The sequence below is a fragment of the Carcharodon carcharias genome, chromosome 23 (assembly GCF_017639515.1).
Source record: "Carcharodon carcharias isolate sCarCar2 chromosome 23, sCarCar2.pri, whole genome shotgun sequence".
Taxonomy (NCBI): domain Eukaryota; kingdom Metazoa; phylum Chordata; class Chondrichthyes; order Lamniformes; family Lamnidae; genus Carcharodon; species Carcharodon carcharias.
The window spans coordinates 4,646,833-4,673,654 of NC_054489.1; the positions used below are offsets into that span (position 1 = coordinate 4,646,833).

The 26,822-nt window shown below is 44.9% G+C and overlaps 1 protein-coding gene across 1 annotated transcript; it reads right to left on the reverse strand.

The window, feature by feature from the left end:
• LOC121269201 (endoplasmic reticulum protein SC65-like) lies at positions 1-24,984 on the reverse strand. The gene is made up of 7 exons (XM_041173735.1): positions 24,517-24,984; positions 16,331-16,480; positions 15,497-15,668; positions 13,543-13,671; positions 10,048-10,193; positions 4,799-4,882; positions 1-3,768 (listed from the first exon to the last, which is right to left on the reverse strand). Exons 1-7 carry the CDS (start codon positions 24,982-24,984, stop codon positions 3,619-3,621), a joined length of 1,299 nt encoding a protein of 432 aa, XP_041029669.1. The 3' UTR covers positions 1-3,618.
• Positions 24,985-26,822: the final 1,838 nt, after the last annotated feature.

A 26,822-nucleotide genomic window follows, 5' to 3' on the forward strand; every position in this document is an offset into this window, starting at 1 on the left:
TTTTAAAATACAAAATCTGACTTTAATTAAATTAATATACACTCTGCAGCAAACGGCATAAAAAGACTGACAAGGTGTGAGAGAATCTGTCATTCCACACAACTTAATCTCACATCACTAACGGCTCCTTTCAGTCTGACTCTACCCTAGTCGGAGCTGCCAAATCTCCACAAATGAAGATTTTTCCCTCGGTCACTGCTGCAAACAAAAACCCAGGAGGAAAATCATTGGGCCATTGAGAAAAGTATTCCCCCCCCTATTTCCTTTCAAGATTTTTCATTCATTAAATATAAAAACATTAGCATTGAGGAAAACGTTTTATTCTCAGTCAGAAACTATCCAATCTTGTTTGTTTCCCATAAGACATGTGTAGGGATCCCTCACTCACATGTCAGAGAAATAGAGTCTAGGAAATCCATTCAGGTCTGGGTAGTTCAAAGGAACTTTTTCCAAACTCACCAAACACCAATAATTGCAAACTCAACACGTTTGTTATCTTGTGAAAGGTCATTTTGTTGTACATCAGCTCGGACCCCCACCCACACCCCTACTCCTGTTGACACTGGTCAAGGTCCTCAGCTTGCACCTCTCTCTGAAGACACAAATACAAAAGGGAATTGGATAAATGTTTGAATAAGAAAACACGTGCAGTGCTATGGGGCAGGAGCAAGGGCATAGGATTAAATGAATAGCCATCTCAAAGAGTGATAAAGGCACAATGGGCCAAATGGCCACGTTCTTTGTTACAGAATTCTGTGGGTGCAAGATTTACATAGTTTATTACAGCAACAGTCTGGGTACAAAGCTGCATCAGAAAGAATTCTGTACAAGTGTTAATTTATCCCTTAAATAAAATATTGCAGATGCTGGAAACCTGAAATAAAAACAGAAAGTGCTGGAAATACTCAGCAGGTCTGGCAGCATCTGTGGAGAGAGAAGAACAGAGTTAACATTTCGAGCTCCTTGAACTGAAGAGAAGTCATATTCGACATTAACCGTGGCCTGAATTTTCACACAGACGGAAAGGCTCTCTGTGAAAATGCCAGCAGAGACATGAATTGAGAAGTCCCATACCTGAACCAGGCCTCTGCTGATGGTGGATAGGGGTGGGTTCCAAATTGCACATCCGTGGTTCATGGAGGCAGCTGCCAATATAAATCAGCAGCTGCCTCCACTCAGGTGTGATTTTGGTGAGGTAGGTGTCTGAAACCCAAAAGTGTGCAGATTAGATCACCTAGGAACAGTTCTGAACCTTGTGGATTTGTTTAGACAGCCAGGGTACCCTTTTGGAGAGGTAAGGTATCCCTTTGGATATGGTCCTAAGACACCTTTGGCAGAGATAAGGCACCCATTGGGAGAGGCCATGTGCCCTTTGGGATTGTTAAAAGTAGACATGTCCGTGTGTAAAAAGTGCATAAATTCATTGGAACAGTCAAAGTTGTCAAAGAACTGTCACGCTGTTAAAGAACTGAAAAAACTGTCAAAGCTCATTGGAACTGCCAAAACTTAATGGAACTGCCAAAGCTGTCAAGGGATTTAACTCTGTTGGGCTTTATTTTTTTTTAAATGTGGAACTATTTCACTCTGTTTGTTGGGTTAAGCCTGTGGGTTATCATTATAGGATCTGTGCTGCATGACTGATTTTACAACCTAACATTAGGGGTGCCTGCTAAGTAAGCAGTTTGATTGATAGCTCCAAGTGGTTACAGAATAGAAATATTTGTTTTCATAAGAGATTAGTTAAAGGAATTTCAATATATTGAATGTTTTTTAATCAATGAGTGTTTTTTAAAATAGAGAGATCATCACTAGACACATAACTTTATCTTATATCAGCATGGTTCCTGAGGATTCCCATGGTGGATACTAGGTGAGTTGTCATGGAGGGGGTATAAGGGCAAAAGGGTGGTGGGTGGGGGACATGAGTTAGCACTAAGCTGGCATAGGGACTATAAAGGGCTATGGGGATGAGTGAGGAGTAGATGATGGCATAAGGGATATGATGGTGCCATGGGGGGTGGTTAGAGGAGTATAGGGTGGCATGGATAGAGTATGAGAAGTGTTGTGGGAGTGAGGGGTGAGGGCTGTTTTCTGTTGAGGTTATTTTAAAAGATGAATAAAACAAAGTGCCAAGGCACCAAGGCAGGCCTTCTGCCCAGCCAGCCTCCAAACTCATTTTACAGGTAGCAGGCCCAACTTCTAATCCAACCCGCCTCCCTGGAATGGAAATCCCACCTTCTGGGCATCTTTTTCCCAGGTCAGGTTCACGGACCCGGGAAACATCCCAACTCTGTGAGTCCGACCCAGGAGTGAAAACCCAAGCCTGCCTTTCTCTCTCCACAGGTGCAGCCGGGCTTGCTGAGTATTTCCAGCACTTTCTGTTTTTATTTTATTCTATTCCTTGAATTCCCTATACATTAAAACAATAACTGGGTGGACAATGAGGTTGATTAATACTCAGCTCCTTGAAGCCAGTTTGAATTTGGATCAGTCCCTGCATCCTGACTCACTTGGAGACCTTTTAATTAAAATCTCAGGATGCGGCATTGCTGGCCTGGCCAGCATTTACTATCCATCCCTAGTTAGTGATGCAAAAGAGCTTTGCTGGGACATTTCATAGGGCAGTTATGAGTCATCAACATCAGCATGGGATTGGAGCCATCTGCAGGCCCAGATTGAGTTAGGGTGGGAGATTTCCTCCCTCAAAAGGCTATTAATGAACCAGTTGGAATTCAATCCACAGCTTTATGGTCACGGTTATTGGTTCCAGCTTTTTAGTTAATGATTTTTAAGGCTGAATTCAAATTCTGAAACTGCAATGCTGGAATTGGAACACAGATTCTCTGGATTATTAGTCGAGTCCTCCAGCTCCAGGAACGTAACTACAACACCACCATACCCCTTGAGAGACTATGGAAGACCAGATACCCCTAACATCCAAAGCTCAGATTTAAGAGCTGCCATAATTTTCTGACCTGTTAGAGTTTGTCTCAGAGTAGGCAGAGGCTCACACAACAATCTGCATCTAACCGAGTGCACGCTCAGCTATGCAAACCTATCCCATCCACACTCAGTCACTGGCCTCAGTGTAGACAGTGGGATAGAGCAGAGATCCAACAAGCTAAGATCTGTCACAGCAAACTGTGTGTGACATGATGTGACCTCCACAGAAAGGAATTAAATATAGTTTTAAAAACTGTAAAGAACTTTGGAAAGTGAGGTCAATTGTGGATGAATATAAGGTGAGTCATGATGGTTCCAAAATTTAGGAAATGTAATTTGGGATAAATGATAGTTGCATCTTGGGATCACTTATCTGTTCTTCTTATGAAGCTTGTTTCCTGATCAGGGGGGGAAGTAATGATTAAGGCTTTTCAAGGAACAACAATACCAGTAACATCTCAAAACATTTTCTTTCAACTTCAAGCACCTCCAGTACTTGTGCAACCTCTCACATATACATATCCTATCCCTCCCTGCCCAGTGTAAAAAATTGCAGACATGTTAAAACACACAAGTTTCTCTCTGAACTCATAATCTTTGGTCATCACACTGAACTTGGTAGCCACACGCACACACACTGTGACTCCGGTATCAGGCACATGGTCCAGTCTAAGTCTAATTAGGTGCGTCGTCCAAATCTCCTTTTTTACTTGGTTCCTGCCACCAATCCGCAAGAATACTTTCCTCATAATCCCCTTCCCCCTCGAATTCTTCATCAGTTATTTCCGCCTCACTGTGGGAAGGTGCCTCATCCAACACTTCCATCTGTCAACAACATTGGAAAGTGAGAGTTAAAGAGAGACTGCCTTTCATCTGCAACTGTCATACTCATTGCCACAGAAATGACAGAAAGACCTCACTTTCCCCACCCCTCCATTTACCTCTATGTTAAGAGCAATTAATGCCTGGCTAGAGAAAATATTCCATACAGTTCCAGGGAAAACAGGTGTGAGATTAGAAAGACTGGATTTCTATAGCATCTTTCACAACATCATAGCGAGTAAATAACTTTGTGAAGTATTGTCAGTATTGTGATGTAGGAAATCCAACAGCCTGTTCGTGCACAGAAATCTCACACACGCATCAGTGTGATAATGACCAGATAATCTGTTTGCAGTGATGTTTATTGAGGGATAAATGTTGACCAGGACACCAGAGCGACCTCCCCTCCTCTCCTTCGAAATGCTACCATGGGATCTTTTACAATTACCTGAGAAAGCAGGCAGGGTCTTGACTTAATGTCTCATCCAAGAGATGGCACCTCCAGCTATGCGGTACTGCCTCAGTATTGATCCTCCAATAGTATTTTTTGTTTTTCTGTTAGCACTAAGTGGTTAAAGAATTTTAATTGATTTCAATGATTGTCTTGTATTTTCCCCAAGTTTGGAAGATCTGGTTGAGATGTTTAAAAAGCTAAAAGGATTTGGTAGCGGAAGATACAGAAAAACTATATCCTTTGATGGGAGAATCAAAACTAAAGGAGCATAATCTTAAACTTAGAGTTAAGACATTTGGGTGAAATCTGGGACCATTTCTTCAGAAAAAGTAATAGAAATCGCTCTCCCAAAAGGCTGAGGATTCTGGGGATCAAGACAGAGATTTATAGATTTTTGGTGAGAAACAATATCAATGGATATGGAGTAGATGGGGTTGAGCTACAGATCCAATTGAATGGCGGAACAGAGTCAAAGGGCTGATTGGCCTCCTCCCTCTCCTATGGTCCTAGAAAGCTCAGCAAAGCCTTTTAAATGTCTCCCAATTAGGAATGTTTCCATCACTGATCCGCAAAACTCACTTCGTCATCTGACTGCAAAAAGTTGTCTGCAAATTCCAGTAACTGAATCTGTAGCTGGGTCTGGTCATAGTACAGGTGAGCATCCTGGAAACAAGAGGGAAAAAAAGAGAGCCGTTACAGAAATGATCAATAACTACCTCCAAACATCAGCAACTTCTGAAAAGGATCAATAGCTGACCCCCAATATGCTGTGAATGAAGTGTGACCCTGGGCTTTATAACTAAAAGTAGAATATCAAAGTAATGGAGTTGTGTTAAACTTTGTAAATTGCTGGTTTGGCCTCAGCTGGAGTATTGTGTTCAATTCTGAGCACCTCATTTTTGGAAGGATTTTTTTAAAAACAAGATGAGAGACCGATAAATGTTGGTATGCAGAGATTTGAACATCCTCATACATGAAACAGAAAGTAAACGTGAAGGTACAACAAGCAATTTATAAGGTGAATGGTATGTTGGTTTTTACTGCAAAGGGATAAGATTCTAAGAGTCAGAAAGTCTTTATACTTTATAATTGGTGAAATCACACCTGGAGCATTGTGCCGTGTTTCCTTACCCAAGGAAGGATAAATTTGCTGTTGAGAGAGAGCAACAAAGATTCTCTAAGATAAAAGCAAAATACTGCGGATGCTGGAAATCTAGAACAAAAGTAAAAATAGCTGGAAAAACTCAGCAGGTCTGACAGCATCTGCGGAGAGGGATATAGTTAACATTTCAAGTCCATATGACCCTTCATCAGAACTAAGACATATAGAAATAAGATGAAATATAAACTGGTAGAGGGGGGTGGGACAGGTAGAGCTCGATCGGGGGCCAGTGATAGGTGGAGGCCAAGAAGAGACTGCCAAAGATGTCATGGACAAAAGGACAAAGGGGTGTTGACGGTGGTGATATTAACTAAAGGATGTGCTAATGGGGACATTAAGGGAAGCAAGCAGGACAAGCTAGTGGCAGATGGTCCTAGTGCGGGTGGGGTGGGGGGAAGGGATCGAAATGGGCTAAAAGATGGAGATGAAACAATGGATCGAAATAAATTTAAAAATAGGAGGGAAAAGAAAAAATATATAGTTGTAGAAAAAAATTATAAATTATTGGAAAAAGGGGGATCAGAAAGGGGGTGGGGATGGAGGAGCGAGTTCATGATTTGAAATTGTTGAACTCAGTATTAAGTCTGGAAGACTGTAAAGTGCCTAGTCAGAAGATGAGGTGCTGTACTAGACTGATTCATGGGATGAGAGAGTTGTCCTGTGAGGATAAATTGGGCAGAATGGGCCTATACCCACTGAAATTTCAAGGAGTGAGAGGTGATCTCATTGAAATGTATAAAATTCTTAGAGAGATTGGCAGATTAAATGCTGAGTGACTATTTCCTCTCACTGGAAAAGTCAAGAACGAGGGGCCATTTAGCACTGAGATAAGGAGAGATTTCTTCACTCAGACCATTGCAAATCTTTTGAATTCTCTCCTCCCAAAGAGCTGTGAATGCTCAGTTGTTGAGTACATTCAAGACAGGATTCAATATATTTTGGGGGACTAAAGGGATCAAGGAATGTGGGGACAGAGCAGGAAAGTTTTTGATTAAGAAAATCTGTCATGATCTTATTGAATGGTGGGGCATGCTTGAGAGGACATAATGCCAATCCTGCTCCGATTTCCTATATTCCTCAAACCTTGGGCAGGGTTCAGTGGAGATGAGAGACTTCAGTTATGAAAACTGGGATTGCTTTCCTTAGGGCAGAAAAGGTTAAGGGAAAATTTAAGAGATCTTCAAAATAATGAGGGAAAATGGTAAATAGGGAGAAATTGTTTCCACTGGTAGGAAGTTTGGCAACCAAAGGACATAAATTTAAGGTAATTGGAACCAGAGAGAGAAGCTGAGGAAAATTTCTTTTTTTTTTTACACAGGGGAGTTGGTATAGTGGGAATGAAAGGTTGGCAGAAAAAGACTCAAAAGGGAATTAGACAAAAACCTCAAAGCGAGAAATTTTACACGGATGTGGGGAAAGGACAGTGAAGTGGGGCTGACTGCAGGATCTACCAAAGAGACAGAAAAGGCATGATGGGCTGAATGGCCGCCTTGTGGGCTGTATCATCCAATGAACTGCATCAACTTCAGAAGAGGATTGATAAGACTGTTCCTAGAAGCCGTGCTTTTCTCCTAGGGACTATGATCTCACTGTGAATGACTGTCTCAGAACTTTCACACAGAAGCCTGGACATTAGCGGGATATTTGAAATAAAAACGAGAAATGTTGTAAAAACTCAGCAGGCCTGGCAACATCTGTGAAGAAAGAAACAGAGTTAACCTTTCAAATCCAATATGACCCTTCTTCAGAATTGAATCTTTGACTCTGGAGGGAATCACAGCCAGAGACCCAATCACAAACTCTGCTGCAGGAGTCATTAACAGTTGATCAGGAATAGGGACCCTGGCTGAATTTCCTCCCTCCCTGACCGGGGAAGTGGCGGGGGGGGTGGGGGGGAGAGGGGGGGGCAGTGGCTGTGACGGGGCGTCACTAATGACAATTATAATCCCTTCTAGTTGTGACCCCAGGTAAGATCAATGAAGAAACCTTAGGGGGTGTAATTCCGAACCTTCCTGTTTCACACAGTTCGGCCACTTGCTAAAATCAACCTATTTACTCCTTTCTTACAGCAATGAGCTCTTTTTAAGCTAATTCCCAGGGATTTTCCATGAATGTAAATGCCGAAAACAAACTGGTGAATTATTCTGATATAGAACGATAACCAGGGATGTGAATGAACAATGGGCTGCTTGCACCTCCCTCGGGTTTTAAACAGGGAGGGGCCCAGAAGGGGGAAAAACAGTTCGGACCAGTTTTTACCGGTACTCTGTTTTAAGGTATACAAGATCAGTTCGGACCAGTATTCTCATTTCACAGTTTTTACTCTTTTTTTCCTTCTGGGGTGGGGAGGTGAAGGAAAGCTGCAGAAAATACTCCAGTGTCAGGTTTCCCCTGTCAGAGGCATTTACAATCGGACAGGTTTGGGCTGTTGTTATGCTCTGTGTACAGGGGCCTGGAGTTTTGGGTTATGTTGTTTTTTTTATTCAGTACAATCTGCCTGAAACCCAGTGTAAAATATTGCCGCCTTCAAAGAGACTGTTCTAGAAGCTGCACCCCAACCCCCCCCCCCAAATAAAACTGATCACGGCCCCGGTCTGAATTAATCACCATAATGTGTTTCTGCTACTTGTGCCCAGCTGTTTGCGAACCTTGAGGAGATCTTAAAATTAAGCTTTAATTTTAGGCACAAGGACAAAAATAAACAGTCTTCACAAGTTTTTAAATGTCAAAAACATTTACTAAGAAACAGGCTATTGTATACCGGTGAAACTATCAAAGGGTTCTGAATATTTTTTAAAGTTATTTTAATGAATTAAAATCGAGTTAGTCAGTGAACATTGATTAAAAATGCTTTTTTTAATGATGAACCTATTTTCAGGCTTAATAGTAAAACTGAACTACGTTACCACTTTTAAATACATCAACAATATTTTTTCATGAAATGCAAAATGTAGCCCCAATTGTCCTGACTCTGAGCTGATTTTCACATTCAGTAACCACGCAAATGAGTTGGAGCAGAAATGTGAGCAAAGGAAACTCTTCTTCAGCACAAGTTGTACCCAGACTAGTGAAAAGCAGAAACTCTGTCCATCAATAGAATTTACAGCACTGAAACAGGCCATTCAGCCAAGCTGGTTTTAATGCCCTATATGAACCTCCTCCCACCCTCTCCATCTCACTGTACATATGTCAAATGGTTCACAGTTTAAACCTAGTCATTGAAAACCAGAATCCTGTTATCTTGCTTTTCATTTAGTGAATTAATCATGGAACCTGCCCCATCACCTGATCAACTGGCGACTCAGTGTCACCAGGTGGTGACAGGATTGTGCTCCACAGTGATGCCTTTGTAGTGGAATAGTCCACAGACCCTCATCAACTAGACTTACAAATGATGAATTGCCTGCTGCCTGGTGAGGTGGCACCTTCAGGAGGGGTGGGGGGCAGAAAATCATTTTTTCCCCTGATGTTTTAGACAATGGACAGGATGGCATGTGACTGCTTTACCTGGTATCGTCTAGACATCCTCATTTAAAATGAATTCTCCATGAATTCACTCATAAAAGCCCGGCTCCTTATGGCGGTGCCTCACTGAATGATCAACACAGGATGGAGGGTAGGCAGTGAGAGAATGAGGCACTGTCTGTCTGAAATTTTCTACTCCATTCACCAGTTTTAACAGAAAATGTCAGGCTGACAACACCTCTGTCTGTTTAGGCTGCCTACAATTTTAAATATAACCTTGCATTTATAATAACATGTTATCACATCTCAGAGACATCCTAAAACACTTCACAAACTGGCATTATATACTTTGTACAGAGAAAACCAATCGCTTGACAGTGTTTGGTCAGGATAATCAGATTAACTCAAAATGATATCTTTTATCAGCTCTGGCGCTTGGTTAGCATCCCAATCTGAGTCAGATGGTTGTGGATTCAAGTCTCACTCCAGAGACTTGAGCAGATAATCCCATGACACTCCAGTGCAGGACAGAGAGAGCGCTGAACTAGTGGAGGTAGTGTCTTTCTGATGGGTCAAATCAAATCTGCTCTTTCAGGTGAATGTAAATGACCTCATTGCCATTCTACAGTGTCCTGGTCAAAATTTATCCCTCGATGATCACCATAAACAGATTATCTGGTTTTCTGATTGCTGTTTGTGGGAACATGCTGTACACAGATTGACCACTGAGCTTCCTACATTACAACTGTCACTGCCCTCCAGAACAGGCTATAAAACACTTTGAGACATCCCATGATCATGAAAGGCACTATTGAAATGCAAATTATTTCTTTCTTAACCTGAACTGTGGGATTAAGCAGACAGGGCTTTGGTTTAACATTTCATCTGAAAGCTGGAACCTCTGACAATGCAACACTGCCCCAGTACTGCACTCAGTGTCAGCCTGAATTTTGTGCTCAAATCTCTGGAATGGGCTTGAACCTTCAACCTTCTTACTCTGCAGTGAGGATGCTACCCACTGAACCACAGTTGAAAATGGCTCTGAGCAGCAGTATAATGAGTACATCAGTCTGTCCCACAGGGGATACAGCTTCCATAGTGGGTGGGGGGAGCGACCACATAACCTTGATGCAGAGCCTCCCTGAGAGAGTGTGAAATATTTTGGGGAGGTTTGGGGAGAGAAGCAAGGCTTCGTACTCACAGTGCGAGGCTGGAAATCTTCTTCCTGTAAACCCCACTTTTCTCGATAAAATCGATAATACACCAGGTTCTGCTGCATGATTTCATCTTGTGGATCAAAGAGCATGTAGGTAGCTACACAGGACACTGCATTCTTAATATCGTTCACTGTGCAAAAAGACAAGAATTACTTCCCACTAAAACAAAACCAAATACTGAGGATTCTGGAAATCTGAATGAAACATAGAAATTGCTGGAAATATTCACTCAAGGGCTTCAATTGGCCTAGGGGCAGGAAGGCCGACCTCAACCTTCTCCACTCCTGACTCAATTGAGGTAGTTGGGTAGGCAATGGACTCTTCAACCACCCCTCCCCAACACACACACACACACACACACACACACACCAATCCTCCCCACACCGCGCCTCCCGGTCTGCTGTCAAGGTGTGGGCATTAAACTCTGCCCTGTGTAACTTTATTTTTATTCAGAACAGGAGAAGGCCATTCAGCACCTTAATTTGGTTCCATCGTTCAGTGAGGTTATGGCTGATCTGTAGCTCAGCTCCATTCTCCTAGTGTTAGTGCCTTTTGAACTGCTTATTCTTTGCAGTGGTTTGATGAAGCATGGTCCACTTCAGAGAGTGGGTAAGAGTCAACCACATTGGCGTGGGACACGTGTCACAATAGGCCAAGCAGAGCGGATACAGAGGGCAGGTTTCTTATCCTGAAGGACATCAGTGAACTATCAGGCAGCTTCATGGTCACTTTACGAGAGCAGCTTTTCTTTAAACTGTTTTCAAATTCTCAAATTGCCCTGGTGAAATTTGAATTCCAGTTCCCTGTGAATTATTAGTCCTAGTCTGTGGATTACTAATCCAGTAACAAAATGACCACACCATCATGCCCCGCATGTTCTTGCTGGAATACAGCTCCTTTAAGCCCTGCAGAGTGTGTTCTCTGCTTTGAAAAGTTGGTGCTGTCCCTCACAGTATCTTCATAGTACAGAAGGAGGCCATTCTGCCCATCAAGTCTGCACTGGCTCTCTGAAAGAGCATTCCACCCAGTCCCACTCCCCATAACCTTGCGCATTCTCTCTTTTCAGGTAGTAATCCAATTCCCTTTTGAACACCTCGATTGAACCTGCCTCAACCACCCTTTCAGGAAGTTTGTTCCAGACTCCAGCCACCCTCTGGGTGAAAAAATTTTCCTCACATCACATTTACTCCTTTTGCCAATTATTTAGAATCTGTGCCCTCTAGTTCTTGATGTTCTCTTGAGTGGCAACAGTTTCTCACTATTTACCCTGTCCATACCCCTCAGGATCTTGAATATCTCTTTCAAGTCTCCTCACAGCATTCTTTACTCGAAGGAAAACAGTCCCAACCTCTCCAATCTATCCTCATAGCTACAGTTTTCATCCCGGGAATCATTCTTGTGAATCTCCTCTGTACACTCTCCAACGCCTTCACGTCCTTCCTCAAGTCTGACGCCCAGAACTCGATGCAGTACTCCAGATGAGGCCTAACTAGTGTCTTATACAAGTTCAACATGACCTTCTCACTCTTGTACTCAATGCCCTATTAATAAATCCTAAGATACTATATGCCTAAGATACTATATGCTTTATTAACTGTTCTCTCAACATGCCCTGCCATCTTCAATGACCTATGTACATATACACCGAGGTCCCTTTGTTCCTGCACCTCCTTTAGAGGCTTTCCCTTTATTTTATACTGTCTCACCATATTTCTCCTGCCAAAATGAATCACTTCACACTTCTCTGCATTGAACTGCATCTGCCACTTGTCTGCCCAATCCACCAACATGCCTATGTCCTTTTGAAGTTCAAGATTATCCCCATCACAATTGGCATTTCCAATCTTTGTATCATCTGCAAATTTTGAAATCATGCCCTGCACACCACAGTCTAGGTCACTAATATATATCAGAAAGAGCAAGGGTTCCAACAATGACCCCTGGTGAACTCCACTACAAACCTTCCTCCAATCAACCATTTATCACTACACTCTGTTTCCTGTCACTTAGCCAATTTCTTATCCAAGTGCCTACTTTCCCTTTTATTCCATGACCTAGAATTTTGCTCACAAATCTGTTGTGTCGCACTGTATCAAATGCCTTTTGAAAATCCATGCACACATCTACAGGGTTTTCTTTATCAACCCTCTCTGTTACCTTCTCAAAAAACTCCAGCAAGTTAGTTAAACATGATTTTTCCTAATGAACACATGCTGACTTTCCTTAATTATCCTGCACTTGTCTAAGTGATTATTGATTTGGTCTCTGAACTATTGTTTCCAGAAATCTCCCTGCCATAGCGGTCAAACTGACTGGTCTGTAGTTGATGGCTTTATCCTTGCGCCCCTTTTTGAACAACAACGTAATATTTAATTGGAAGAAGCCACTGCAGGTCCGAGCTTTTGAGTAATCACTTAATACATTTTACTACACACCCACAGTAAACAGTGTCTGTGAAGGAGATTGAAGAGAAACAGTACATATGAACAAACAAATCAGGAGCAGGAATAGGCCACTTTGCCCTTCGAGCCTGTTCCGCGATTCAATGAGATCATGGCTGATCTGATTGTAATCTCAACTCCACGTTCCTGCCTACCCCTGATAACCTTTCACCCCCTTCCTTATCAAGACTTTATCCAACTCTGCCTTAAAAATATTCAAAGATTCTGCTTCCACCGCCTTTTGAGGAAGTGAGTTTCAAACCTTCTGAGAGAAAAGATTTCTCCTCATCTCTGTCTAAATGGGCACCCCATTATTTTTAAACAGTGACCCCCCTAGTACTAGATTACTTGTAAAAGTGTTCATGCAAAAACACAGGTAGAGACACTAGAGCTCATGTCTGGCTGGTGTTTTTACTGTAGAAGGGGATGGACTGAGCCAGGGGTGGAGGCCGGGACAGATTGGGCTGCAGCACTGGAGGAGCCAGTGATAGGAATCATATGGGCACAACACACAATAGCAGAGGCCAGTCAAAGAGACTCAGCCTTGGGCTGACGTAGCATGGGGATGGATTGAGGGATACTGACACTCACAAAAAGAAATTCATACAAACTTACTTAAAAGAAACAGACCCAAAATAGCAGGGTCAGAAATGGTTAGAAATATAGAGGAACACAGGCAAGAACAGAAAGAGAGAAAGATACACCTATAGTCAGGCAAAAAGAGGATGGAGCAGCAGTAACATTCAGATAGGGTGGTATCAGACAATGACTGACTAGAGATGGAGAGTGAGGCAAGAGACAGAATGGTGGACATAGGCAGATAGATGGAAACAAGTTAAACTAATAAAGGGAACTAGGTGGTTCCGACATCTTCAAGAGGTGGTCAGGCAGTGTATGTGTGCCTCTGTGAGACTATATGTGTGTGGGAGAGAATTGAGAGTTGTATGTGTTGCTTTGTGACTGTGTGCATGAGTGTGTGTACTAGGCAATATTGCTCTGTCTGCTTGGTGGTCAGCATATATGAGCAAGTATACTTACATTTGTAATACGCAAACTGTAAGTAATGGTACATGGTTGCAACAAACTTCTCCACGAAAAATCCTCCGACATTGGGTGTTAGAAGCTGCTCACATTTCACTTTGCATTTCAGTGTTTCCACGTAATGATCTGTAAACAGAGAATCACCAGAATCACAGGTTGTAGGAAATGCCTCCATGTGGAAAGGTAAAGTATACAGGGGTCAGCATCTGGAACTGATATACCAGTAATAAGGAACCAAGTACATTTCTATTTCCAAAAGGACTGGTGTTTGTTAGAGATACTTTACAGGAAAAAGGGGACAACTGGATTGGTAGATGAGATGAAACAATAATGTCCAGTTCACAATATCTTACCATGTTACTACATTATGTTACACATTACCTTATGTTACCTTGTTATCTGCATTATAACATTACTCCACAGGTTACTCTGTTGCTACACTCCCCTATGTATGTTACTCTATGTTATTATATTACGCTGTAATCAATATGAAGGACATTAGTGGGAGTCATCACTAACCAAGACCAACCCCATTTCAACCCCAAGCTCACCTAGGGCATAGCCCGCCGCTTCCCCCCCCCACCCGCACCCCACACCCTACAGACCACCCCATAGACGGTCTGGTGGTCTTTGGCACCACTTCAACATCAGCAATAAATATTGTCCAATCCACAATCCCTCATCCTTCCTGTTATCAGTTCTATCTTTCCAACTGTATAATATGCACAGTAACACAGTCTCTGCTCTATTCTCAGAGACTTGCTTCAAGGCTGCCAAACAGAAAACTGTTCCCTTTGGAGAGAGCCTTGCTTGTTTTCTCTTTGCACGAATTCTCAGTGTTCTGAACTGCTAAACAGAAAGAAACAAACTGACCCAACTCAACTGCAATTCACTTTTCATCTACCCTTTGCTTCTTAGCTATTCATTCTCATGGCAACCCCAGGTCAGATGGGCATTTCTTGGAACCCAATGCTGTCATAATCAGGAAACCAATTAACCGTTTTTAAAATACTCCGCAACCCACTTTGTTCTTGAAGGGTTATAGCACAAAAGAAAATACAGGGCAGGATTTTCCAGCCCTGCCAGTGGTGGGCATCATCGTGGGCAGGACTAGAAATCCCAGCCACAACCCTTTCCCAGCACATGGGTGGGTCATTACAATCTGTGATCCTCTAATTCTGGTCTCTTCAGCACCCCCAATATTAGTCACTCCACTATTGGTGGCTGTGCCTTTAGCTGCCTGGGCCCTAAGCTCTGGAATTCCCTCCCTGAATCTCTCCACCTCATTATCTCTCTCTTGTTCTTTAAAATACTTGTTATAACCTCTCTTGTTGATCATGGTTTTTCTCACGTCCTGTTATATCCTTACGCAGCCCAGTGACACTCACGGCTGCCCATCCAGGCTGGCGAATGTAACTGATTCCACCATTTAGGGGCCCCAGCAGGATTTCCCTGGAGAGTCCAGGAATTGAAAATTACTTTCCAGTGCACTGCTGAGTGCAAAACCAGGAAAGAAATTACAGGGGCTTTAAAATAAAACAAATTTCTTTTGTTTTCTTTGAAAACTTTTAGTTATGGAAGTATTAGAGATGGCAAGAAAAGCTGTTTGACCAGGTGGGGCAGTTGGGAGACCAGAGGTCATACAATGAAAACTCCAGGGATACGTCCAATCAGAATTGGACCTACCCAATTAGGATGGAAAATGTGTACATGACCAAGAGGAAAATGTACAGATTCCCCACAGTTTTGCCAAAGGTAGCCCATAGAATCAACAGGGCAAATCTGGCACACAACAGAATACAGGACAGTGAATGAAATGCTTGCACTCAAAGTGTTTAAACGGAATCAAACACTAAGGCTACAAGAGCAGTGGGCTCTATTCTTCTTGTGTGGAGCCAGGTCAGGTAAGGCTGTGATTCAGATCGTGATCCTCCTTCAAGATGCAACTCACCTGCCACTGCTAGGTAAAAGTCCTTGAACTCGGTCACATCGCATAATTCTTCACAGCCGCTGATACATTCCTGATACACTTTGTAATATTCAGGTAGTGCATGTTCCATGTCAGTTATACTCTTGCGGAAGTTCCCAATGTTATAAGCCTTCACAGCCTTCAGGAACAGTGTCTATCCGGAGTTAAAGCATAACGCAAGTTAGGAATCACGTTTCCATTCCCCTTCCCTCCTCTTCTCCACATCCTCACACATCACTCTCTGCCCGTGATAGTGTGAAAGGAACCTGCACCTAAACTTCCTAATGGGGCACAGCAAGGCAGGATAGGGACTGGGGTTGTGGGAGCCTTAGGGCACAGCATTCCATGATCCAGTTAATGCTGGGATGCAGTGTTCCATGAGAGGAATGCTGAGATTCCACATCGCTGAAGGGTATCCAGGGTTAGGGGCAGCAGAGGGAATCAACAGAAGAGAGCCCAGAATCAGAAGGGTGCCAGCCTGTAACCTGGCACCCGATACAGGTGCCCAGAGGCAGGGTAATCTTTATGGGCAGCACTGCTCCTTTGAATCCTCAAAGGGTGGTAAAGACACAAACCCTTGTGGTATTGAAAAACATTTGGCTATGCACTTGAAGTGCCGTAACCTACAGGGCTATGGACCAAGAGTTGGAAAGTAGCCTGGATAACTCTGTCAGCCAGCACATGCACCATGGGCCGAGTGGACATTTTCTACATCATAATGTTTTCTTTATTTCTCATTCTGACTGGATATGTCATACACTGCTATTCGACCAGGTTAGACCTTGAGCTGCCATTTCCAACTTTGCCATAATTTACCTCATGTTCTCGAGCTTCCACATCAACAAGGTAAGTCTCGATGTCGGGGATGGTTTTATAATAAGCCATCTTCTTCTGCATTGCAGCATCTTTGGGATTCCTTTGCAGGAATGTGTGAGCGGCAGTAATTGATTTCTCCAGGTTATTAACCTGCGATCAAAAAGCATGAGTGATAGAGAGAGGCAGAGAAATTCCAAGGCCCAGACACAGAAGCAGACAGGAGTACACAAAGTCAGCATCAGCACCAGACATGGGAGCAGACAGGAGCCTATAGACCCAGACCCAGCCTCAGACACAGACACAGAACCCAGAGCTCCAGACAAAGCAGCATCTGGGTTGAAGATGTACCTTTGTGAAAGACACTGTTAAATTGCTGTTGCTCCTACATTATACACTGCATTGCCAGAGTACTTGTCCTGCTGTGAGCCTCTGATCTCAAATTCATGCCATCACTTGGACCACCTATTTCCACCTCTGTAACATCACCTGACTTTGCCCGTGTCAGCTCATTTGCTGATGAAACCCTCATCCATGCCTTCGTTAGCTCTATCCTCAACTATTCCAATGTCCTTCCAGCTGATGTCCCACATTCCATCCCCCATAAACTTGAAGTCATCCAAAGCTCAACTGCCCACGTCTCAGCTCATACCAAGTCCTGTTCGCCTATCATCCACAGTGCTTGTTGATCTACAATGGCTTCCCATCAAACAATGTCTTGATTTTAAAATTGTCATCCTTGTTTTTAAATCTCTTCATGACCTTGCTCCTCCCTATCTCTGTAACCTCCTCCAGTCCCAATATATCTGTACTCCTCTAATTCTGGTCCCTGTGCGTTCCCAATTTTAATTGCTCCACCATTGACAGCCATGCCGTCAGTTGCTTGGGCCCTAACTCCTGGAATTCCCTCCCTAAACCTCTCGGCCTGTCTACCTCACTTTCCTCATTTCAAACACTGCTTAAAACCTACTTCTTCGACCAAGCTTTTGGTCGTCTGACCCAATGGCTCTTTATGTGACCTGGTGTCAACATTGCTTTATAACTGCTCCTGTGAAGTGACTTGGGACATTTCACTACACATAGGGTAACAGAAGAAGGTTAAAGGTGTAATATGAGTATAAGTTGTTGTTGTACCTCAATGTGAAGCAGATGAAGAATAGCCATGGGCTGAGATACATGGGGAAAATTATCACCCTCAGAATCAAGCCCCAGCAACCGTCAATGCCTGAACAAGGGAAAGGGAGAGCCCAGTTCTGAAGAAGGGACCAATTCAAAATGTTGAACCGGTTTCTATACAACCGCTGATAGACCTTTAGAGTCTCTGTGCTATCCACCAAGACCCAGTAAACAGGACATCTGTACAGTCACGGCACATAGCCTGTCCCTGGAGGCTGAGGAGAAGGGCCTGAGCCTTTAGGACAGCAGAAAGAAAAATGAAACCAGCTTTTCAATGGGAGTCATTTAACAGATGCATCAGCAACCAGAGGACACATGAGAAGTAGCCAAAGAACTATTTTCTTCACAAAAACAGAATTACCTGGAAAAACTCAGCAGGTCTGGCAGCATCGGTGGAGAAGAAAAGAGTTGACGTTTCGAGTCCTCATGACCCTTCAACAGAATTGGGTGAATCCAAGGAGAGGGGTGAAATATAAGCTGGTTTAAGGTGTGTGTGTGTGTGTGTGTGTGTATGTGTGTGTGTGTGGTGGGGGGGTAGAGAAGTGGAGGGGGGTGGTATGGTTGTAGGGACAAGCAAGCAGTGATAGGAGCAGATCATCAAAAGATGTCACAGACAAAAGAACAAAAGAACACAGGTGTTGAGGTTGGTGTTGAACTATTTTCTTCACACAGTGAGCTGTGATTGGGAACACGCTGCCCGAAAGAGCAGTGGAAGCAGATTCAATAATAACTTTTAAAGAGAATTGGATAAATAGTTGAAGGGGAAGATTTGTCTGGGTTATGAGGAATGAGCAGAGGAATAGTTCCATTGGATCCCATTTTCAAAGAGCTGGTACAGACATGATGGGCCAAATGGACTCTACTATTACTCTATGTTTTCTGATCCAGCTACAGCTGTTCTAAACCCTTTCCTGGAGAATCTGCAAGGACAAAAATGGCTTTATTCCATGAATAAAAGGTCAGGAAATAATTGAGAATCTCTAGAGGCTAATGACATCTCACACAGTAGCTGATCTGACAATCAGGATTATGTCCACTGTAAGAATCTCCCTATGGAAACCCCAATGGGAGACAAAACAAGACAATGGGAGCAGTATCAGAAAGCACAGAAAATTCACAAAGTTTAGGAAGGTGCAGATGGCAGAGATTGGGCTCTTGGGGAATTTGGGATTTGGGAAGAGAGTGTTAAAAAATTTCCTCAGTTCTTTTACTGATGACCTGAAGAGATGAAGAGCTTTTTCATTAAAAACACGATTAGATCCAGGGATGTTCAGCCTCATTAGTGGTGAAGCAAGTTCCATAAAAGCTTTTCAATTGGAAAATGGATAAATACTGCTAAATGAAAACATTTTTAATCAGTTAAAAGGGTGCCGGGGGTGGGTGGGTTTAAGGGGACAGCTCTTTCAGAGAGCTAGCACAGGCAGGATGAATTGAATGGCTTCCTTCTACCTACTAAGTCCTGTTCACCCATCATCCCAATGACCTAGACTGGCTTCAGGCCTACAAATATTTCCATTTTAAAATTCTCATTCTTCTTTACAAATCCCTCCATAGCTTCACCACACCACTGCACCCCCCCGCCTTATTTCTGCAACCTCCTCCGACCTTACAACTCTCTGAGATCTCTGCACTCCACTAGTTCTGACCTCTTGAGCATCCCTGATTTTAATCGCTCCACCACTGGTGACCATGCCTTCAACTGCCGGGGCCCTAAACTCTGGAATTCTCTCCCTAAATGTTTATGTTTCTCCCTCATCCTTTAATAGCTGTTTAAAACCTAAGTCCCTGTTTTTTTATTTATTCATTCACAGGATGTGGGCTTCATTGCTGGGCCAGCATTGATTGCCCATCCCTAATTGCCCTCGAGAAGGTGGTGGTGAGCTGTAGTCCATGTGGTGTAGGTACACCCACAGTGTTGTTAGGGACTCCCAGGGCAACTCCCTCCCAAATGGAAACAACTGTGCCACCATCTCTGATAGGTCCATCCTGCTGGTGGGACAGGACATACCCAGGGATGGGTATTGTGTCTGGGACATTTTCTGTGAGGTATGATTCGGTGAGCATTAGAGGTGTTGGCAGGCTTAAAAGTGGACAAATCTCCAGGTCCGGATGATTTGTGTCTCAGACTGTTGCGGGAGGCAAGGGAGGAGATCGCAGGGGATCTGACCCAAATTTTTAATTCCTTTCAGGCCACAGGGGAGGTGCCAGAAGACTGGAGAACAGCCAATGTGGTTCTACTATTTAAGATGGGATGTAGAGAGAAGCCAGGGAACTACAGGCCAGTGAGTCTTACGTCAGCTGTAGGGAAACTATTGGAGAAAATTCTGAAGGAGAGAATCTATCTCCACATGGAGAGGCAAGGTTTGATCAGGGATAGTCAGCATGGTTTTGTCAGAGGGAGGTCATGTCTAACAAATGTGATTGAATGCTTTGAGGAGGTGACCAGGTGTGTAGATGAGGGTAGTGCAGTTGATGTAGTTTATATGGATTTCAGCAAAGCCTTTGACAAGGTCCCACATGGGAGACTTATAAAGAAGGCAAATGCAGATGGGATACAGGGTAATTTGAAGAGGTGGATTCAAAATTGGCATAGTTGTAGGAAGCAGAGGGTGATGACAGAAGGATGCTTTAGTGATTGGAAGCCAGTGTCCAGTGGCATACCACAGGGATCTGTGCTGGGTCCCCTATTATTCGTCATTTATATAAACGACATAGATGACTATGTGGGGGGTAGGATTAGTAAGTTTGCGGATGACGCAAAGATTGGCCGGGTGGTTAACAGTGAAGTTGAGTGTCTTGGGCTACAGGAAGATGTAGACGGGATGGTCAAATGGGCAGATAAGTGGCAGATGGAATTTAACCTGAAAAGTGTGAGGTGATACACTTTGGAAGGAGTAATTTGACAAGGAAGTATTCAATGAATGGCATGACACTAGGAAGTTCTGAGGAACAAAGGAACCTTGACATGTGTGTCCATAGATCTCTGAAGGCAGAAGGGCATGTTAGTGGGGTGGTGAAAAAGGCATATGGAACGCTTGCCTTTATCAATCGAGGCATAGGTTACAAAAGTAGGGAGGTCATGTTGGAGTTGTATAGAACCTTGGTGAGGCCACAGCTGGAGTACTGTGTGCAGTTCTGGTCATCACATTATAGGAAGGATGTGATTGCACTGGAGGGGGTGCAGAGGAGATTCACCAGGATGATGCCTGGGATGAAACATTTAAGTTATGAAGAGAGGTTGGATAGACTTGGGTTGTTTTCATTGGAGCAGAGAACACTGAGGGGCGAACTGATCGAGGTGTACAAGATTATGAGGGGCATGGACAGGGTGGCTAAGGAGCAGCTGTTCCCCTTAGTTGAAAGGTCAGTCACGAGGGGACACAAGTTCAAAGTGAGGGATAGGAGGTTTAGGGGGGATGTGAGGAAAAACTCTTTTACTCAGAGGGTGGTGATGGTCTGGAATGCACTGCCTGGGAGGGTGGTGGAGGCAGGTTGCCTCACATCCTTTAAAAAATACCTGGATGAGCACTTGGCACGTCATAACATTCAAGGCTATGGGCCAAGTGCTGGTAAATGGGATTAGGTAGGTAGGTCAGGTGTTTCTCATGTGTCAGTGCAGGCTCGATGGGCCAAAGGGCCTCTTCTGCACTGTGTGGTTCTGTGAGTATGCCTATATCAGGCTGTTGTTTTACTAGTCTGTGGCAAAGCTCTCCCAATTTTAAAACAAAAGCACTTTTCAGTGTCGACAGAGCTGGGTTTGCTGTTGCTGTTGTTGTTTCTGGTGCCTAGGTCAATGCCGGTTGGTCCGTCCAATTTAATACAATTCGATGGCATGTGAGGCCAATTCAGAGGCTGTTTAAGAGTCAATCACATTGTTGTGCGCTTAGTGAACCAGATGTTATTTAATAACAATCGATTTTTAAAAATTCATTCACGGGACGTGGGCTTCACTGGCTGGGTCAGCATTTAATGCCCATCCCTAGTTGCCCTTGAGAAGGTGGTGGTGAGCTGCCTTCTTGAACCGCTGCAGTCCATGTGGTGTGGGTACACCCACAGTGCTGTTAGGGAGGGAGTTCCAGGATTTTGACCCAGTGACAGTGAAGGAACGACAATATATTTCCAAGTCGGGATGGTGAGTGACTTGGAGGGGAACTTCCAGGTGGTGATGTTCCTATGTGTCTGCTACCCTTGTCCTTCTAGATGGTAGTGGTTGTGGGTTTGGAAGATACTGCCTAAGGAGACTTGGTGAATTCCTACAATGCATCTTGTAGATGGTACATACTGCTGCTACTGTGTGTCGGTGGTGGAGGGAGTGAATGTTTGTGGATGGGGTGCCAATCAAGTGAGCTGCTTTGTCCTGGACGGTGTCAAGCTTCTTCAGTGTTGTGGGAACTGCACTCATCCAGTCAAATGGAGAGTATTCCATCACACTCCTGACTTGTGCTTTGTAGATGGTGGACAAGCTTTGGGGAGTCAGGAGGTGAGTTACTTGTTGCATGATTTCTAGCCTTGGACCTGCTCCTGTAGCCACAGTTTTTTATGTGGCTAGTCCAGTTCAGTTTCTGGTCAATGGTAACCCCCAGGATGTTGATAGTGGGGGATTCAGTGATGGTAATGCCATTGAACATCAAGGGGCGATGGCTGGATTCTCTCTTGTTGGAGATGGTCATTGCCTGGCACTTGTGTGGCATGAATGTTACTTGCCACTTGTTTGCCCAAGCCTGGATATTGTCCCCCATTACTGAGAAGAGTTTTATATCCCAGACTGAAATTCCACCCGCTGTTGGGTGGGTGGGATTTGAACCCCTATCCCAAGATCATTAGCCTGGGCTTCTGGATTACTGGTCCGCTGGATTACTTCTGGATTACTAGCCCGCTGGATTACTTCTGGATTACTAGTCCGCTGGATTACTTCTGGATTACTAGTCCGCTGATATCATCACTGGGCCATTGCCTCCCAGCTGCCTTTATATCTCATCTTGCGGCTGAGTGTCAACTATTGTTGGGTGTGGTGACTTAATAAATGTCTTTAAAATGACGAAAGGTTTTGATAGAGTGGATACGGAGAGATTGGGTGGGATTTTACGGTCCTGTCGAAGTCAATGGAGTTTAGAATGGCTCACCCGCTTTTCACAGTCACGTTCCTGCCCGGGCAGTGTTGTAAAATTCCAGCCAATGTTTCCTCTTGTGGGGAAGAGCATAGCCAGAGACCATCAATAGTCACCAAGAGATCCAAATCAGAAGAACCTCCTTTACCCAGGGAGTGGTGAGAAGGTAGAACTCGCTCCCACAGGGAGGGGTTGAGGTGAATAGTGTAGATACATTCAAGGTGAAGCTGGGTGAAAGGAATAGAGAGAGGGGTATGCTGATAGTTTTGATGAGAAAACATGGGAGGAGGCTCAAGTGGAGCGTAAATGCCAGCACGGACTGGTAGGGCCGAATGGCCTGTTTCTTTGCCCTATATCCTGTGTAATTCTGTGTAGTTTGACCAGGCTCCTGGGAATCTCGAGGGACCGTTTCAAGACGCTGAAGGCACAAGCTCCTCGGGTGTTGGGCTGTTTTTAGTCAAAAATCTCCCCGCTCTGTCGGGTTCTCTGATCCAAGTGCCTGGCCGGGTGTGAGGAGAATGCCGAATACTCCAGGTCTTGTGTGAATGGAGCGAGCTGTCAGTCACAAGCACCCCCCACCCCCCCACCGCCACAGGCGGGAGGAGCCGAGCTGCGGACGTGGAGACGTGGCATTTTCCACCCAGCCCAAAGCAACTCCTTAAATCAGACTAGAATATGTGGGAGAGGGAATTGAACAGCCCTGGCCCCAGGTTATTCCCAGGGAGAAACTAATTCGACACAAGGAAACTAACATCTCAAACCAGAGAGTTCAACGGACAGACTGAACGGAAATGATTGGGAGAGCTGGGTGATGGAGGGAAGGAGAGAGGAACGGGAGGAGAGCTGGGTGATGGAGGGAAGGAGAGAGGAACGGGAGGAGAGCTGGGGGAATGGAGGGAGGGAGAGAGGAACGGGAGGAGAGCTGGAGGAATGGAGGGAGGGAGAGAGGAACGGGAGGAGAGCTGGGGGAATGGAGGGAAGGAGAGAGGAACGGGAGGAGAGCTGGGGATGGAGGGAAGGAGGGGGGTGGAGGGGAGGGAAGGAGGGGGTGGAGGGGAGGGAAGGAGGGGGGTGGAGGGGAGGGAAGGAGGGGGGTGGAGGGGAGGGAAGGAGGGGGAGGGAAGGAGGGGGGTGGAGGGGAGGGAAGGAGGGGGGTGGAGGGGAGGAGAGTTGGGGGTGGAGGGGAGGAGAGTTGGGGGTGGAGGGGAGGAGAGTTGGGGGTGGAGGGGAGGAGAGTTGGGGGTGGAGGGGAGGAGGGGGGAATGGGAGGAGAGCTGGAGGGATGGAGAAAGTTAACAAACTGGAATTAACTTATTAAACGGGATTCAGTATCACTCGCTGGCCCGTATTTTACTGGTTGGAATTTGTACCAAGTCATTCTCAAAGATTCGGGACGAGGATTCAAATTATCCGAACATTCTCGGTTATGAAAGTTTCACAGAAACAGTAATACTTCCAATGGAATATTTCCTGTTTTTAAGTTAAGATGAAAGATCAGATTGGAGCCTTTGTCAAAGTAAAAAGAGGATCTGACGATTTCAAAGCTTATTGTAACTTCACTCCGACTTTCAAGTCGATCAATGAATACATGAACCCCCACTCTACCCCACACCCCCCGCCCCCCACTCTACCCCCCCGCCCCCCCACTCTACCCCCCCCGCCCCCCACTCTACCCCCCCCCCCGCCCCCCCACTCTACCCCCCCCCGCCCCCCACTCTAACCCCCCCCCAAACGCCAAACACACACAGACCAGCAACAAATGGCTCAAAGTGGAAAATTGTGTGAAATATAAAACATGATATTATTAGTTTGTATTTTATTCAATTAATACAATCTTAACGTAACTAATTTAAGAATGATATTCCTGATCTGACGTTGCCATTGGCTATTCCATAGGATTCCTACCTGGAAGTAAGCATTCTCCAAGTATTTGTAGGGAATCCGGGTTTCGAACTGTTGAAGGGTCTCTCTTTGGGGGGAGGCGAGTCTGAACACGGGAAGGGACTGTTTACATCTCCTGATACAGGCGGCGCGATGCAGGATCTGGGAAAACGTTTTGAGCTCCGTCAAGTTCCCGGGAAGTTGAGTTTGCCGCTCGGCCTGAGTCAGGCTGCAGTTACTGTTACAGTGAAGCTGACTTTCCCTCAGCAGCCGGTGGACACGGAGGCTGAGCTCCAGGTACCTGATACTCTCTCTCCAGTTCTCAGCCACGTACTGTCCCACGGAGTAGCGGTAAGCAGAGTCCAGGGGTATCAGCTCACTCTCCGGGAAACTTCGGAAACTGTACTTCTCGTACTGGGCTCCTGCCAGCAGCAGCAAAGCGCTCAGGAGGAGCGCAGTCCCGGTCACCCCGCATCGCCCGCCCCGCTCCATTCCCCTCCCCACTACTGACTGCCTGCACGTAGCCGGGCAGCTCACAGAGACAGGCCCTGTAGCACATCCAAGGAGGAGGCAGGCATGGAGACGGCAGGGTCTTAGAGCCCGCCCCTCGAATCATTCCAACTCCAGGTTTTTAAATTACAACCTCAGGTAATTTGTTCAAAGGTGGTTTCGAAGGTTTTGTGTTCCCCGCAGGTCAACTTTAAACAGAGTAAAACTGCCCTGTCCCCATCAAACCTTCCCCGGGCAGGTACAGCACGGGGTTAGATACAGAGTAAAGCTCCCTCGACACTGTCCCCATCAAACACTCCCAGGTCAGGAACAGCACGGGGTTAGATACAGAGTAAAACTCCCTCTACACTGTCCCCATCAAACACTCCCAGGACAGGTACAGCACGGGGTTAGATACAGAGTAAAGCTCCCTCTACACTGTCCCCATCAAACACTCCCAGGACAGGTACAGCACGGGGTTAGATACAGAGTAGAGCTCCCTCTACACTGTCCCCATCAAACACTCCCAGGACAGGTACAGCACGGGGTTAGATACAGAGTAGAGCTCCCTCTACACTGTCCCCATCAAACACTCCCAGGACAGGTACAGCACGGGGTTAGATACAGAGTAAATCTCTCTCTACACCGTCCCCATCAAACACTCCCAGTACAGGTACAGCACGGGGTTGGATACAGAGTAAAGCTCCCTCTACATTGTCCCATCAAACACTCCCAGGACAGGTACAGTGCCAGTTAGTTACAAGTAAATAAATACTTTCATTTCTATATCACTCTGTAGTCTCTGTAAATCACCAGGTTGCCTGCTCATTATCATATTATTATTGGTGGGAACTTGCTGTGTGCAAATTGACTGCTGTGTTTCCTACATTATAACAGGGACTACACTTCACAAGTACTTGATTGGGCTGTAAAGCCTATTAATATGTCCTGACGTCATGAAAGGTGCTAAAAAAAATGCAAGTTTTTCTTTTCAAATCCAACCAGTACAAGTAATCAACAGACTCCATTGTCATTAAGACAGAAACCATCTTTATATTTTCCTCCTGGTCAACACACAAACTTCTCCTAAACTCCCCGCTCAGTATTCCAGAACCTTCATCCTTCTGTTTCTCCAACTTCTCTTCCCCCACCCACCTCCACCAACACCCCCCCCCCCCCCCTCCCCCGATGCCTCTCTACATTCAGGTCATCAGTGGCACACTTCCTGCTCCACCTATGCCAAACTCACTAACCCCTGACCACCAACTTGCCTTCCTGGTTGTCCCCCGCCCTCCCAAAAACCCAGAAAAGGACATATTTAATGATCCCTTTTCCTTGCAGCATTCTCTCAAAAAATTCACCTTCTTCTTTCAAGCCTCCATTCCAATTCTAATGTCCTTTCCCCCCCGCTTGAACATGCCAGTTTCTCCCAAATTCATGACCAGCATTCCTTCAAGTCCCCATTCAAATTTGGGTTTTACAGCTCTGAACAAAATCACAAACCCATTCTCTGTGGCTGGCAGGATTCTGAATTACCCTTTCTAGCAAAATACTGCGGATGTTGAAAGTTTGAAATAAAAACAGAAAATGATGGAAAAACTCAGCATGTCTGACAGCATCTGTGGGAAGAGAAACTGAGTTAATGTTTTGGGTCTGTATGACTTTTTTTTATTCATTCACGGGATGTGGGCTTCGCTGGCTGGGCCAGAATTTATTGCCCATCTCTAATTGCCCTTGAGAAGGTGGTGGTGAGCTGCTTTCTTGAACCGCTGCAGTCCATGTGGTGTAGGTACACCCACAGTGCTGTTAGGGAGGGAGTTCCAGGATTTTGACCCAGCGAC